The sequence below is a fragment of the Scomber scombrus genome, chromosome 10 (genome assembly GCF_963691925.1).
Source record: "Scomber scombrus chromosome 10, fScoSco1.1, whole genome shotgun sequence".
In the NCBI taxonomy this organism is placed as follows: domain Eukaryota; kingdom Metazoa; phylum Chordata; class Actinopteri; order Scombriformes; family Scombridae; genus Scomber; species Scomber scombrus.
The window spans coordinates 5,906,956-5,921,297 of record NC_084979.1 but is presented as its reverse complement, the minus strand read 5'-3'; the positions used below and the strand labels follow the sequence as shown (position 1 = coordinate 5,921,297).

General features: G+C 39.6%; 1 protein-coding gene across 2 annotated transcripts in view; it reads right to left on the bottom strand.

The window, feature by feature from the left end:
* LOC133987270 (copine-9-like) overlaps positions 1 to 14,342 on the bottom strand; it is a 78,551-nt gene that overhangs the window by 49,929 nt on the left and 14,280 nt on the right. The window contains exons 3-7 of one of the 2 annotated variants that reach the window (XM_062426575.1): positions 9,920 to 9,966; positions 5,768 to 5,871; positions 4,178 to 4,217; positions 3,969 to 3,971; positions 2,796 to 2,872 (exon numbers count right to left, since the gene is read on the bottom strand). In XM_062426575.1, coding sequence (XP_062282559.1) covers positions 2,796 to 2,872; positions 3,969 to 3,971; positions 4,178 to 4,217; positions 5,768 to 5,871; positions 9,920 to 9,966 — 271 coding nt within the window. The remainder of the gene's footprint in view (positions 1 to 2,795; positions 2,873 to 3,968; positions 3,972 to 4,177; positions 4,218 to 5,767; positions 5,872 to 9,919; positions 9,967 to 14,342) is intronic. The other variant, XM_062426574.1, reaches the window with a different exon arrangement.

Sequence of the window (14,342 nt, the reverse complement as noted above, 5' to 3'; positions counted from 1 at the left end):
CCCTGAAGGGAGTGAAAATTGGCAAACTTGGACAGCAAGAAGAAACTCTGGAAAAAATATTAATAAAATATAAAATCCTCATTGTGAGCTATTTCAAGCTCAAATTAACTTGCTTGTTTGGCTACCTTGAAAGCTTCAGCTTTAGCTCTGTTCAGAGGCGTCCCAGGTGGTGGTGACCACATGGTGGCGGTCATGTCACCACCACCTGGGACACTTAAGAAGAAGGTGGAGGTACAGCTCCAACTGTCATGGTAAGCAGGCAGGTGTAACATCCTGTTAATCACTGCCTGTTGTGTTTCCTGTTTTACTTTGCTGTACTCACACATCTTGTCGTTTGAGTTCCTGCCCTCACGTGTCTTCCTCTCCCTTGATCATCCACACCTGCTTCCAATTACTCACCTGCCCCTGGTTTTGTTATCAGCAAACCCCATACATACACTCCCCTGTTTTCCTGGCTCCGTTGCCGGATTGTCCTTTGTTCATCCTTGTGCGTTCATCGCTTTCCAGCATTTATTCCTACTTTAAGTATCCATGGTTTTTGACCTTGCTTTTTATTCTCTAGGTTTTGGATTTTGCATACTCCCTGCCTGGATTTGCTAGTTTCATTTTGGCTGACTTACCGATGAATGACTGCCTTGGTTTCCATTAAAGACTTTACCTATTTTTTTTAATCTTACCTTGTGTCCTGAGTCTCTGATCTGCCCAAGAATTGTTATAGAAAGTACTGTCCACTGGCTTGACTGCAAGAAACAGCTCACAAAGCCTCATGATATCACCTACTTCTTCCTGTGCCTCTTGTTCTCTGTTCTGTTGGTCTTTGACTTTATTAACCCCTCGGATCCTTAGGGTGTTTTCTTCCTTTATTTATAGGCCTATGGCATAATCATTGTAAGTGTCACGCAGGCATGGTGTATATTGGTTCTTCATGTTATGCTATTTGGAAGTGCCATCATTTTGCATTTGAGTAGTACTATATGGGCTCTAGGAGACTTTTTTTAGGCAAAAAAGTAAAATTGCAAATGTGACTTGTCATTTATGTCATTATGTACAGACATTATGCACAGCACAAATAATGGTTGGGAGTGGTTGTCAGGATTCTGGGGGGAAAAAACATGTTGATGGGACATTCCGAGCCATAGCAGTGTAAAAAGAAAAATAGTGCCAAAAAATAGAGGAACCCAATTTTATCATAAACCGAGAAATCAACTTATAAGAAGTGATTTCAAAGTGGGTTTACTGGGGCTTAAAGGGTATACGATGAATTATGATGCAAATTTGCATCCCTCGGGCAAACAGGATTAATGATAATATTACCCAGTCAATTACCCGTTTACTTTTGTTTCGGCGTTTAGAGACTTCCACTATCTTCCAAATCAGCTCATGCACCGCTCGATGTACATGCATGAGGAAATCGATGTTTGTCATAAAAGTCATGATCATGTAAATATTCACAAACACGTTCCTCGCCCCAAAAAAAGATGAGATGCAGACAGACGCTGAGCTGCAGTTATGCTTATCCATCTAAAATGATACATCTCATTCATATGCTGCTCATTGTTGACAATGAGTGCTGTGAGGACTTGAGTTGTTTCCCTGCACCCTGTATGATGACCTTCACAGTGTATGGGTGGCCAAAGCAGGTTTCCTTATCCTTTCAATAAAATTGGGTTGAAATCTGGCTTGTACCTTTTTGACATCACATCTCTCTCTGTTTCCAAGCATTTCTTTCACTCCTCAGAATACACTGTGTTATCTAATGCTGCAGTGATGCAATAAAACAGGTGCTTGTTGCTTGCAATGAGTAGACATTTACTATCTGGGGAAAAAAAGCATTGATTTCTCCCTTCCAGATATCTCTCTCCAGAAGATATGAGCAGATTCTGTATTTAAGTGTCAATAAGTTATACTGACTTCCCTCATATCGGTCTACTGTTGCAGGCTTGGGTCGCTTTTGTCTAACATAATAAAAACTCAATACTACTTCAGTGACAATAGCTCAGTGTGCAGTGATGCAGCAGGCTGATCCGGCCTCTCACACTCTAATCTAACAATATAATGGACAAGGCTATTTAAAGTCGGTGAGTTTTTACGCATTGCATTAGTGAGATGGCTCATGTAATGTTGTTTTCAACAGTAGCTATTAATGAATGCAGAGAGGCAGGGACTCATTTCACTCTCATTTTGCCCAGCTGAAGAAATATTTCCGTGCATTGAGATCTGAAAGCTTCCAAAAGGCTGGTGGCCTACGCTCGACTGTGTACCTGAACGCATCCTGTGTAGACACAACGGTTCAAGCACTGCTGCTGACCTGTTAAATGTACTGTTCACACAACGTTTTCTGTCTAAACACGGGGTAAGAGTGTTCATTCTTGTTTGAAAGCTCTGGTTTAACTCTCTGTCTACTTTTCTCTCTTTTGAACACTTTTCTCTAACTCGTGTCACGCCTCGTCTCTGATCTTTCCCTCGCATTCAGGATGCAGTCAGCAGAGCACTGAAGCTCTAGCAGAACCCTCAAGCTCACTGATCGCTGGTGTATTCAAAGTTTAACCTATTCATATTAAAGGTATCGCATGTCGAAATTGCACCAAATTCGAGACATCACTACCTTGTTTCCCTGGCAATTTACCGGCCACGTAAGAAGTCGATTGAATAAATGTTTAAAGAGATACGCAAAGGACATACATACAAAGTATCCTTCCTTAGATAGATTGATGAATATGATTCAACACCAGAGAAAAAAAAGGCATTTTTACAATGTTTGTATGAATGAAAAACTGTAGCGTGGGGGTACTTACGAGAGACTCCTCTCCAGGTGTCCTCCAGTGGAACCGATGATTTCTCCAAGGGTACAGAAGGTCTGGCCCAGAAAGTCCTGAGGGGGAACAAAGGTAGATGAGAGAGAATTAATTGTATGACAGGTCCATAAGAAGGTTTGAGAACAGGCTCTATGTATCAGAAAAGTACCGTAAATACAACCTATAGGTACTCAGGAATGGTGCAATTCTTAATTTAACACATTTCTAAGACACCATGGTGTGCCTGGTATTCATAAATTCCCTTTTTTTTTAAAGAGCTCATAAACTCTTTTTTTTTAAAGAGTTTATAAGTACCACGAATGTCACAAGAGACCCACACTATTAAAATATGTGACCAAACAAATCACACTTCACATTTATAGACCTTATGGGGTTTAATAAACAGGGTTAACACTTAAGATAATAGGTTCAATAGCAATTATAAAAGCCTATAAAATCAATAAGGATAGCAATGGAGAGAATGATGTCATTAAACTTTCATTAATGTTTAATCTAATTTTATTGAATTGTCATATTAAATTAAGCACAAGATTTAGAGTTTAATTCCACCTTTTTATATAAGCATGCATTAACTCAACTAGGTCAAGCCCAGGAAGTCCAAGTGGACTGCTTTATTCAGGTGCTTGTTGACCTGATTATTCTTCAAAGGTCTACACTGTGCGTAAGGTCCTTATAGTAGAAAAGAAACATTTTCATTGAACAGAAGTTTACAACTAGCCCACACACTACCGAGAAAAGATATGTCAAAATAAAAAAAAACAACACAAAAAACTCCTGCGCAGCAACAAGGGCAGAGACTATGTGTAGATGAATGTCGTGCGTGGGCGCGAGCAGGTGTAGGTGTGAGTCCTGCAAACTGAATGTGTGAGTGTAAATGTTCTGACACACACACACAATCTGGGGTAGTACACTGTCTCAAACAACAGCAGCTGCTTTCACTTTGAAGTCGAGTTGTGAAAATTGCTTTACCTGAGCGACTGATAAAATGCAGACAGACAAAATGAGGAACAATACAACAGGGGAAGCTTTCCAGGTGGGAGCGGTTGGTATTGGTCCTTGATGAAATGAGATGAAACAATCGGAGAAAATTACAATACACCTGAAATAAAGAATTAAAAAATGAAGGAAGGAGAACTCCTGAACACTACTCACCTTCTGCTCTCCGGTATGATTTGATTTTTTAAGAAGACACAAAACAAATTGTCAAAAGAAAGATTTACAGTTTATTGTATACTCAATGAGAATTTACTCATGCTCAGTAAAGAATTGGCTGCCGCTGATTCACTGTGAATTGGGTTCAACGGCATGAGTAATGCTGAATACAGTGGTAAACAAGGCTTGAGGAAAGTTGTCAGTCTTACGTATTTGGAAATGTTACAGCTTCTGGAGTCCACATTGTACCTGTGGGAAACACATAGATGATGGACATCAAGTTCAAAGAGATTTAGAGCAACTACATGTAACAATAAAGCTTTTACTTCCAAAAGCACAGATTTCCCTGCTTCATTTTTTTGCTATTAATAATCGGAGTTGGGCAGTATTACTGAGTAATGTGTTACAGTAATGTGGTACTTTTTATTAAGTAGGATAGTAAAGAGAGTTGACAGGAAATGGGGAGCAAGAGATGGTTTATGAAATGAAATAAAGGTCCACAGCCAGAATCAACCTGTAAAAGTTGTAGTTAGATGGCATGCGTCTTTAACAGTAGGTTACCGGGGTGTGCCGGTAATGGAATTACTTTTTTCAGTAGTGTAATGGATTACATTTTAAAATTCAGTATTTACATTGCAATTGCAAATCTGAAAGACTTCTGAGGGTCTGTTACAATCGGCTCCTTTTCTGTAGCCTTGATAGATAATTGTACTATGAGACGATGATCAATGGAGGATGACATGAAACAGCTGCACTATAAAATGTCTTTTTTTCTAAGCAAAACCTTGGTGTTTTCTTTATTCTTTCACATCTTTTTAGTTTTGACAAGGCAACACATTATTACTATGACTTGAATGTAATTAGTGCAACAATATGAAACCAAAGACGATGACAGAAAAAGATTTGTAGCATAAGCTAAGCTTCCTCTAAAATATGACAATACATCCTTCATGAATATTAACGCAAATATAACTTCCAGGCAAATTTTGAAGGAATCTTTCAGTATAAGTTTCTTGTGGAATTTCTGTATTACATTCATGTTACTGTAAAGTCTTTCCAGGTTGTTAATATATGAGTGTGTCACCCAGCATTAGACATCCACCAACTCTGTTCAGAATATAGATGTAATGTGAAGGCTACAGCTTAATGCCACTGTAGTATATACTAGTGTTCATCCATCAGTCATGCAAGCAGAGGGTTGTTTTACAAAATGTTTTATTATTTTGACACTAGACACAGAAATGGCCTTGCAAAGCAATTAAGAAAGCTCTGAGGTCAAGCAAACAGTGTTCCTGTTACATTTTCATGTTCACACAAATCCCCCCAACAGTGTAAGCAACTGCCGACAGACCTCACTGAACAATAAAAGCACCTTTCTGATTAAAACTTCAGAGACATGTATGTGATCTTTCCCTGCTATTGATTAAGGATAACTGTTCGGTCAATTGAACAGTATAGCCAAGTGGGTAGACGGACGTTAATTTAATCAGTGAGCAAGTGGCCTTGGTAAGTGGACTATTTAAAAAACTCCTTCCGTGGTCGGACATCCCATAATCCAGTTATCGCAGTGATTGGACTGTTCATTTTTCCTAATGAATCAGATTAGCCTTACACTCAACTAAGGACCTGCAGAAAGACAAATTATTCAAATGTAATCAAAGGCATTGTTACTTTAGGTTAGTTACTCTGAATCTAAGTATTCACATAGCAGGATGTAATAGACATAGTATAAAACATAATAACATAGAATTAAACAAGTTCAGATGTATTCAGAAATGAAATGCTGTCAGCATACTTACACATCAAACCTTAGATTTTGTTTTTCTTCAAAGAAGAAATCCAGGACAAACTTCCTGACAAAATCTGGATTCCGAGTGTTATCGATTACTTCTGTCCTGCCAAACTACAAAAATAGAAAGACAGAAACATTAGTGGTAAAAGCAGCATTGATTCAAGAGTCAATACATGTGATTAAGCTCAAATCAAGACAAACATACCAGAGGAACAAGTGGAAAAAACATTTGTGAGATTCAGCAGCAACCCACATTACCATAACATTCAATTCAGGATTAGAATTCATAAATACAAATCTCCTTTGGCGAAAATGTGACCAAACTGCTTCACACTGAGCGTCATTGTGCTAAATCTTGTGCCCCCAGAGAAATCTGAATGCTGCATGAGAGCTACATTAGAGCCAGCACTCTGCCCTGAGCATGCACAGAGGCCCTGGTCCCAGTCTCCCTCCTGGGACAGGTCGTCTCTCCATCTCCCTGACAATCACACCAGTAATCCCCCTGGTGGACTGCCAGCCTCGCCTCCATGGCCTGGCCGGACAGCACCATGTAATGAGCTATTGATCTTGGCACTGCCTCACTGCAGCCTCAATACCTCGACTCATGTCTTTAGTGCCCAGCGCACATAATCCGTGCTATCAACTGTGTCCCCAGCCTATCCATTACCAAGACCTCGCAGGGTAGTGTATTGGACCTTAGAACCTACCTGCCATATTGACCTAAAGGGAAAATGCCATGATATTTCCTTGTAGGGTTTCTATTTTCAGGGCTGGAGGCCTTTCGTTTATAATCTCACTCGGGCATGCTAAGTTAATAGGTACTTAGGCGTTGTGGGTGACGGTTAGGGAATTGCTGTGTTACAGGGAAGATGTTTTTTGCTGTCTTAGAGTGAAAAGAGCTGTTGGAAAGACTATTTGTTTCTACATAGTCTATATATGTAGGAATTTCAAATGGGTGCTTTACCGACACCGTGGATTTCTTGATGTAATGTTCTTAAGTAAACCATTGAGGAGAAACATTTATTCAGGGGAAGAAATGCACAAAAGAACTCATTCAGACAAAAATAACCGTTAAAGAATAACAACAGTGGCGCACAAAGGGAGGATTTATGCTTAAATTTGTTTGCCTGTGTGGACAATTGTGTGTTGACTTGTAAGAGATTTGCATTCATTGTGTTTGGGAAATGGAGTTCATTTAGCCTACTTTACAATAGTTGTATTAGATGAAAGTATTTCTAGTCAGTTTCTTGTACAGCTTGTGCAGATATTTGCCTATGAAATCTCGCAGGTCTCAAGCTGGCGTCTAGCTGTGCCTTATTTCTGGGTATAGACCACAGTATCATATTTTTGTGTGTGGTGTAGTAGTTGGATTGTATTTCTTCCTTATACTTTTTGCCAATTTCAAACATAAAGTGGATGGATTAGCTGTGTTTATCCTCAAATGACAGAATGAAGCAAACAGACCCTGAAAATACCCCTTTGTATATTCTATTGCATGACCTTGGTAGAGCTTATGCAAACCCGATACCTGGAAAGACTCCAGACTCAAACTAAGATGTATGCAAGCTAAGAATAATTCAAAAGGCAGCTCATAATGTAGCTACGCTTATTTGAATGTCACCCTAAAGCCCATGAGAACCTGGCTTCCAATAGTCATGATTAAATGAGCAAAAATCAATTTTTATAGAAGAACGAGACCGGGGTCAAAACCTTGAATGTGCCTGAACCTTGTATGGTCAAAGTTTGACAGTGGGCAAATTTGTTTCAGGGATAGTCAGCTGAGAATTCAGATGTGAATTCCTGGATATTACATGTCTATCTCACAGTAATATTTGCTGGTAGGGTGTACTGAAGTAGCATATCACATGACATGGTTAAGCTATGTTTAAGTAAGAAACATACTTTCCACTGTGAATGAAACTTTTGACAGAATCTTGGGTGCAAATTTAAGCTGATCATCAGCATCAGCAGCAGACCCACACTAAACTTATATAACAACCTACGTGAATCACATATTTTACTTACTGTGATGTGAAAATGTCAGAGACATAACAAAATGTGTCCTGGTACTAGTTCAGTTATAACATCCAGCAGGAAACTATCACTCTCCACTTCCATCATCATGTGCCAATTCATTTTGAAAGAACAATGGCCAATGGGGAAACTCCAATGCTCTGCTGGCTGACCAATGATGTAACTTCATCACTCACTCACTCACTCACTCACTCACTCACTCACTCAGACAATCATGCCTTTAAGGCTGGTCTGTGGCCAGTCCAGTCAAAAACATCCTAAGGTGTTATGTTTTATTAACTACGGAAAGCTGCTAACCATTCGTCTTTTGTTGAACAGTTAATTCTTTGCCAAGGAGGTTAAAATGACAATCTCAAACATCTCCGTTTCCTTCTCTTTGGCGGCACCATATGTCATTAAGCAGTAATTGTCAGTGTGTTTTTGGACCTCACTTAATGTCACTCCCAGAGATCAGTGTTGCTGTTAGAGATATGCAGAACGCCCAGTGTTTGTATCTGTATTTGCTGAGGTAGTAAAATTATTTGTATTTGAATAAAGGTTCCCACACCAGGTCTCAAACCTGGATCTCACAGACCACAGACAACTCTACTGAATACTCCCAGTGGCCCCACCTGTCATAGATTTTACATGGGGATGACATCATGCACTATAAAATTGTTTTCTAGTCTCTGGGAAAGTTTTACAAATATGAAACCTTCATTAATCAAACATTCATAATACAAAGAGTAATAATTGATCTTGTTTGCAGTTTTTAGGTATTCAGTCAATAGTTTCACAGAAGTCTTTTTCTGTAATATTGGTTTGGGCGGAAAAAAGCTTTTTGATGCAGGAGACTGAGACAAATTGGCAGCACTGGCTGAGCGGCAGCATCATGTTCACCTCTCTTAATACATCCGTGGTAATCCCCCATGGGCCACTACAGGTGACATGCGGGGGCCAGTGAGTGGAGGATCTATTGGCTGGGAAAATGGAACCACTTGTGATCAGAAAAAATAACAGTACACCCAAAAACAGCTGAAACAGGCAGAAAAGAAGCACTGCATAACTATGATCCACTTTTCTAAATAACAACGCCCACAAAAAAGCATAACAAAATCCCCCAAAACAACCAATGTTGTTGTTTTTTTCATCATATCACACCTTCAGGATATAGTGAATATTCATATATTTGCTTTAATGTAAATGCACAATTCCACCCTCAAAGGACAAAATTGCACTTACAGAAGTATTGCCACAATGCAAAACATGATGTCAAAAGCAAACAGAGGATTTGTCAGGTTTCCATTCAAGCACAATTATCTGCTCATGGCATTGATATGTGTACGGCCGGCGATGAGATGTTTACTCTGCTGATTGCAGTGCAATTCATGCCATGTATCTGATTAAGTCCTGCCACGTGGAATGAAAAGGTGTGACGTGTCTTGAAGTGAGGGGATCAGCGGTGGCAAAGCCTTCACTGACACACCGCTGTTGACTTTCAGTTTGCAAATTGGTAAATACACCAACTAAAGACAGAGTGTCATAGGCAAAATAGATGAGGTAAAATGGGTTTGAGAAAGGACAAAGAAATGTGTTTGTGTGCCAGAGACATGAAAAGGGAGGGTATTCCAAAGAAGCAGCTGTGAGTGGAAGGTCATATGACCCCGTGACAGAGGACGAGACAGCAAGAAAGGAACCGAGGTGCATACTTAATGAGACTAAATAGGTTTATTCTTTTTCTTCCAGGCCTGAGTCACACTGTGAACTTCTCTTGTCTAATATCAAAAACCTAATATGATAAGATCATTTTTATTTATTCATTCTTTAACCTCGAATATCTATTCATCAGCTTGGGTTTGGTGTGTATGGAGCTTTTATTCACTACCAGAGTCCATTTCAGACTGCGGTTACACTTGTGTGGACAAGTGAAGAAGCTGACACTTTCAATTTTCTACAACAATGTTTTCAGGGGTTTGCTGTGAGTTGCTCTGGACTTCATCTTAATAAGTGACTGGCATGAAAGAGAAGGCTTGAAGTTAATATTCATCTCACAGAATTCATACAAATACCCACATATCTGCCTGAGAGGTATAGGCATAAAATATTGGATATTTATATCGGAGAACAAAAAGGATGTTGGACTCACCTCCCTCCACTCTTTGGTTCCCACACCCTGCAAATACAGCACGGCCACTGGAAGGGAAAGAAGAGGAGAAGAAGATGATTAACAAAGACGATATTCCATGTCAGTGATTAGCCTGATGGCTTTTACACATTGGCTCTTGCGGCACCTGACTTAAGACACTCAGGTGAGAAAATCAATGTGACCCATCTATTTTCATTAGCTCTGACATGGCTAGAGGTAAAGTCAATAATTCTTTTATAAAACCATTACGACACTGTTGTTAGAATGAGAAACCTCAGGGCGATTAAATATATTGTGGGTTTATTTAATCTACATTGAATGCAAATAAAGCAACAATAGAGTGCTGTTGAACTGCACACAACACAATATATTTTGAATTGTCACTTTTCCACCAAGTATACCTGTGTAACAATGCAGCAGTAATCAATCTCTGCACTCTCTGCCTCGCAGTTATGCTGTCACCACCTTCAGCCAGACTTTTCCCCTGCTATCAATATCTATAATTACTGAAAGGCAAGAATGCTGTGCATAAGGTATTGGGCTGAGGAGGAAAAATGAAACAATATGGCCTAGTTATACATAATATTGTTGTCATTTTTAGCCAAGCTGGCACTGTAACCTGAGGGATGGAAATGTTGGTAGTCCAATATGGTCCGGAGTGAAATATCTCAAAAAGTATTGAATTGTTTGCCATGTAAGTTTGTACAGTCTTTAGATTTAGATTTTTGTAGAGAAACTTTCATGGCCCCCATAGACTGAAGCAATACAACTGTTAGATCAGATTGATTACCATGAAGTTTAGTATAGAAATTCATCAAAACGGCAACATATAGTCAAAATAATAATTTTATGCAAAACTAGGGATGCACCGATCTGACTTTTTCAGTCCTGATAACGATACCGATACCTGGGCTTTGCGTATCAGCCGATACCCGATACAGATCCGATACCATTGTTGAATTAATAAACTGTGTACCTCGCTGTGTGGAAAAGACTGAAGGCATGAGGCTTGACTTAAACATTACTTTCCTAACTTTTTAAAACAAAATGTAACAAATTAACACAGATATAAATGTACTGAATTGTTATTTATAATTAAAATAATAAATACTTGTGCAGAAGCAGCATGTTGGAACAGCATTCTAAATAAACAGGAATCAAACTTCTTTGTATAGCAGCTGAAACTGAGAATAAACATCTAATCGATGTAAATAAATGGCCCCATGGATCAGCCCCATTATCCAATACCTGATCTAGCTATTTAGTCAATATTGGGGCCGATATCTGATATTTATATTGGAATGGTGCTTCCCTATTTATAACCAAATACATTCCCATCAGCATAAACTATTTTTGTGTTCAATGCTATTTTACATTTTAGTACACTAAACTGAAATATTGAAATTAAAGACAAACAACACTAGAACATAAAAAAGACCTCTTTATTTTTCATGCAATAACTGGAAATATGATTTACATGGACTTTATTTTGAAGTTTAAAAAAATAATATAATAATATAATGTATCTCGTTTGGTGTTCTTTACAATGAGCATTAAACCTTTGTTAGCACGGTTATAGACTCTTTGTATTGTTAAAATAAAAGTAGCCTTAGGGGGTAAGCCTAAGTTACTGAAAGGGTCCCCTGACTGGCCATTATTCCTGGTTCACAATTCACAAGGTCCTGCTGTGGTTTCTTCCCCAAACATTTATGTTCTGAGGAGAAATGCTGCTTTGACCACAGTTGCATGAATATGTAATACAGTAGAGACAGCCCAATTATAACCCACAGATGTATCATGTTTTAATGTTTGGATTAAACACACTATGTGTACACATAAGCAAACAAACAACACCCGCTAAAGGCTCTTATGGGATGTATTAATAATTGGCCAAGTGTTGCTGTTTGTGTCTAGACGGGCACCATCAGCTACTCTGTGAAGTTAAGGACATTAGCTCTAATGAACTTCAGACTGTCTGGACCAGCAGACGATTAAAACCACATTTTCCCTCCTAATGAGCAATTAACAGAGGGGAGATACCAGGGAAAGGGCAGCAGGCGTAGAACCTTTTAAATGCATCTTTAGAAGAAAACAATCTTTTCTTTGTCAGATTGTTAACTGTGTGGGAAGATTACGCTGCTGTTTAAATGGATTTTGCGAACTCAAGTATCACAAGTTAATCAATTTGTTGAATAGCCTTCAATTAAATCACTAAATACAAGACAATGAAGGAAAACACACTCCGGGGATCAGAGAGACTTGTAAGTCATATACCCCAACGCCCTCTCTTCACCATCAACTGAAATAATGATGTTATAAATATGTAAAAGACAAAAAGCACTGCAAGTATCTTTATCTTCAAAGTCAAAGAACCTTGATGTTTCACTAAGGTTGCAAAGTAACAGTAACACAGCCTGATAGTGAGCTCAGAGTAATCCACACCGGGGCTACATCAGTGTCGGCAGTGTCCGAAGAACCTGACTGATTGCCTACTCGATGGAAAGTGACTGAGAAAGGAAAGAGCCCATCTGGTCTGGTACGGAGCGGCGTAATCACAAGGCAATTCGTTGTCACTGCGATCCCTTCTTCCAACTACAACTCCTGATAATAGTCTGGCTTCAGGACAGGTACCCAGGTGACTCTTAGCATGAATAATTCGGACTATGGCGCAAATTATATTAAGTTGGATCTGCAGTGCCACAGAAAAAGGATGGAAGTCTCCAGGAAATATGTTCACAGCCATGCACACACTTTGGTCTTTTTAACAGATTGTGCAACGATGTAAAGACGATATCGACAGCATATATGCGAGCACACGGAGAGATTTCAATCCCCTTCATTATTTAAATTTCTGTTCCAACCATGTGTTGAGTGTAAGTGAAAATGGCAAGGTGTACTTTCAGGCTAATGCCAAGCGAGCTGACAGCTACAGTCACCTGTATGAAGGTTTTCTCGACTGGGGATTTCTCGCTGCCTGCCTCATGGATTTGCACTGCAGGAAAATATAATCAGAGCTGCTCGCTGTGAGGTGGAACAGAGCAGTGGATCGGTCGGAGGGAGTGATGGAGGGTGAGGCTGGAAAGGGACAACTGGAGGAGGGCAAAACAGAATATTAAAAGGGAGGGACTGCTAGGGTAAGGCGAAAGAAGGATGATAGAGGTTGAGGGGGATGAGGAATAGAGGACAAAGAAAAGGCGGCATGGCAGTAGTGGCGAAAAAGAGTTGGAGGGAAAGAAATGAGATGGATAGACAATTGTTTGGCAAATGGGAGCGGAGTAGAAATCCAAGTCTGACACAGTCAGGCGGTGGCAGATTCCAGCCGGAAAAGATGGGTTAGGTTTTAAGGGCTAGGCTGTAAGAAATCCCTCTCAGATACACCTCTCACAAAGCAATTTAGGTGAGCCAGGGCGGGCACACATCCCTGCAAATGTATTGATCGACTGCCAAGAGAAGGATAAGGCATGAGAGCCCGGATCCTTTTGAGGCCAATTCTTGAACCTCATTGGAGCAGCTATGACAAAACTGCACAGATTGAAACAAATATAAGGAGATACCCTGCACCAGGAAGGGGTTTTAATGTGAAAATCAGGTGTTCTTGTCAGCCAAAATGACAAGGGGTGCTGCATTAGCAAAGAATATCCCATCAACCTTAAAATGAGACGACATAATTCCCCCTAATTGTCAAAGTCAAGCTCTGGTGTTGGATTTAACCTGGCTTAGCATAAAGACGTAAGGGAAACAGCTAGCCTGTAGCTCTGCTCCAGTGTGAGTCAGACAATCATTGTGTTGATTTTCCACAAGGTTTGGCTGCCAAAGTCAAACTAAACTGCACTTCCACCTCAGAGACACTGGCCTCCACAATGAATCTCCTGTGAGATTTGGTCATGGACAGAAGGTGGAAGTCATGACTGCCATAATTATTCTAGAGGGAAGAATGGTGGAAAGGTTAATTTTGCACATCTCTGAGTAACTCTAACCTCCTACCCTACCAGGACTACCAACTGGGAAGAAATGTCAGAAAAGACGAGCATACCGGGTTATAAAATCAATAGTGTTACTGTGTTGTAGTCTGCACTGTAGCATCCTACTTACCAACTCCGTGCTACTACTAGCTTCTACTCCAACCTATTTTCTTTTGCGTGTTTTGGGTTTAAAAGCTCATTAACTAACTATCATGTTCTGTATGATCTGTACAACAGAAATGTATGTGCAGCAATAATTTCTTGTAGCTACCTTCAGTCTTTATGCTAAGCTACACTAATAACCTCCTGGCTCCATTTCTCAGTGGCAAATCAAACCTCAGCTGATTCTATTTCAAACATTAAATTCATGAATACATTTAACATCATTTGTTTGGGCTTAAAACCTACATTCATACAGCTAAAAACAGATCATATAACAGCAGCAAACTGCTCTGTAATAT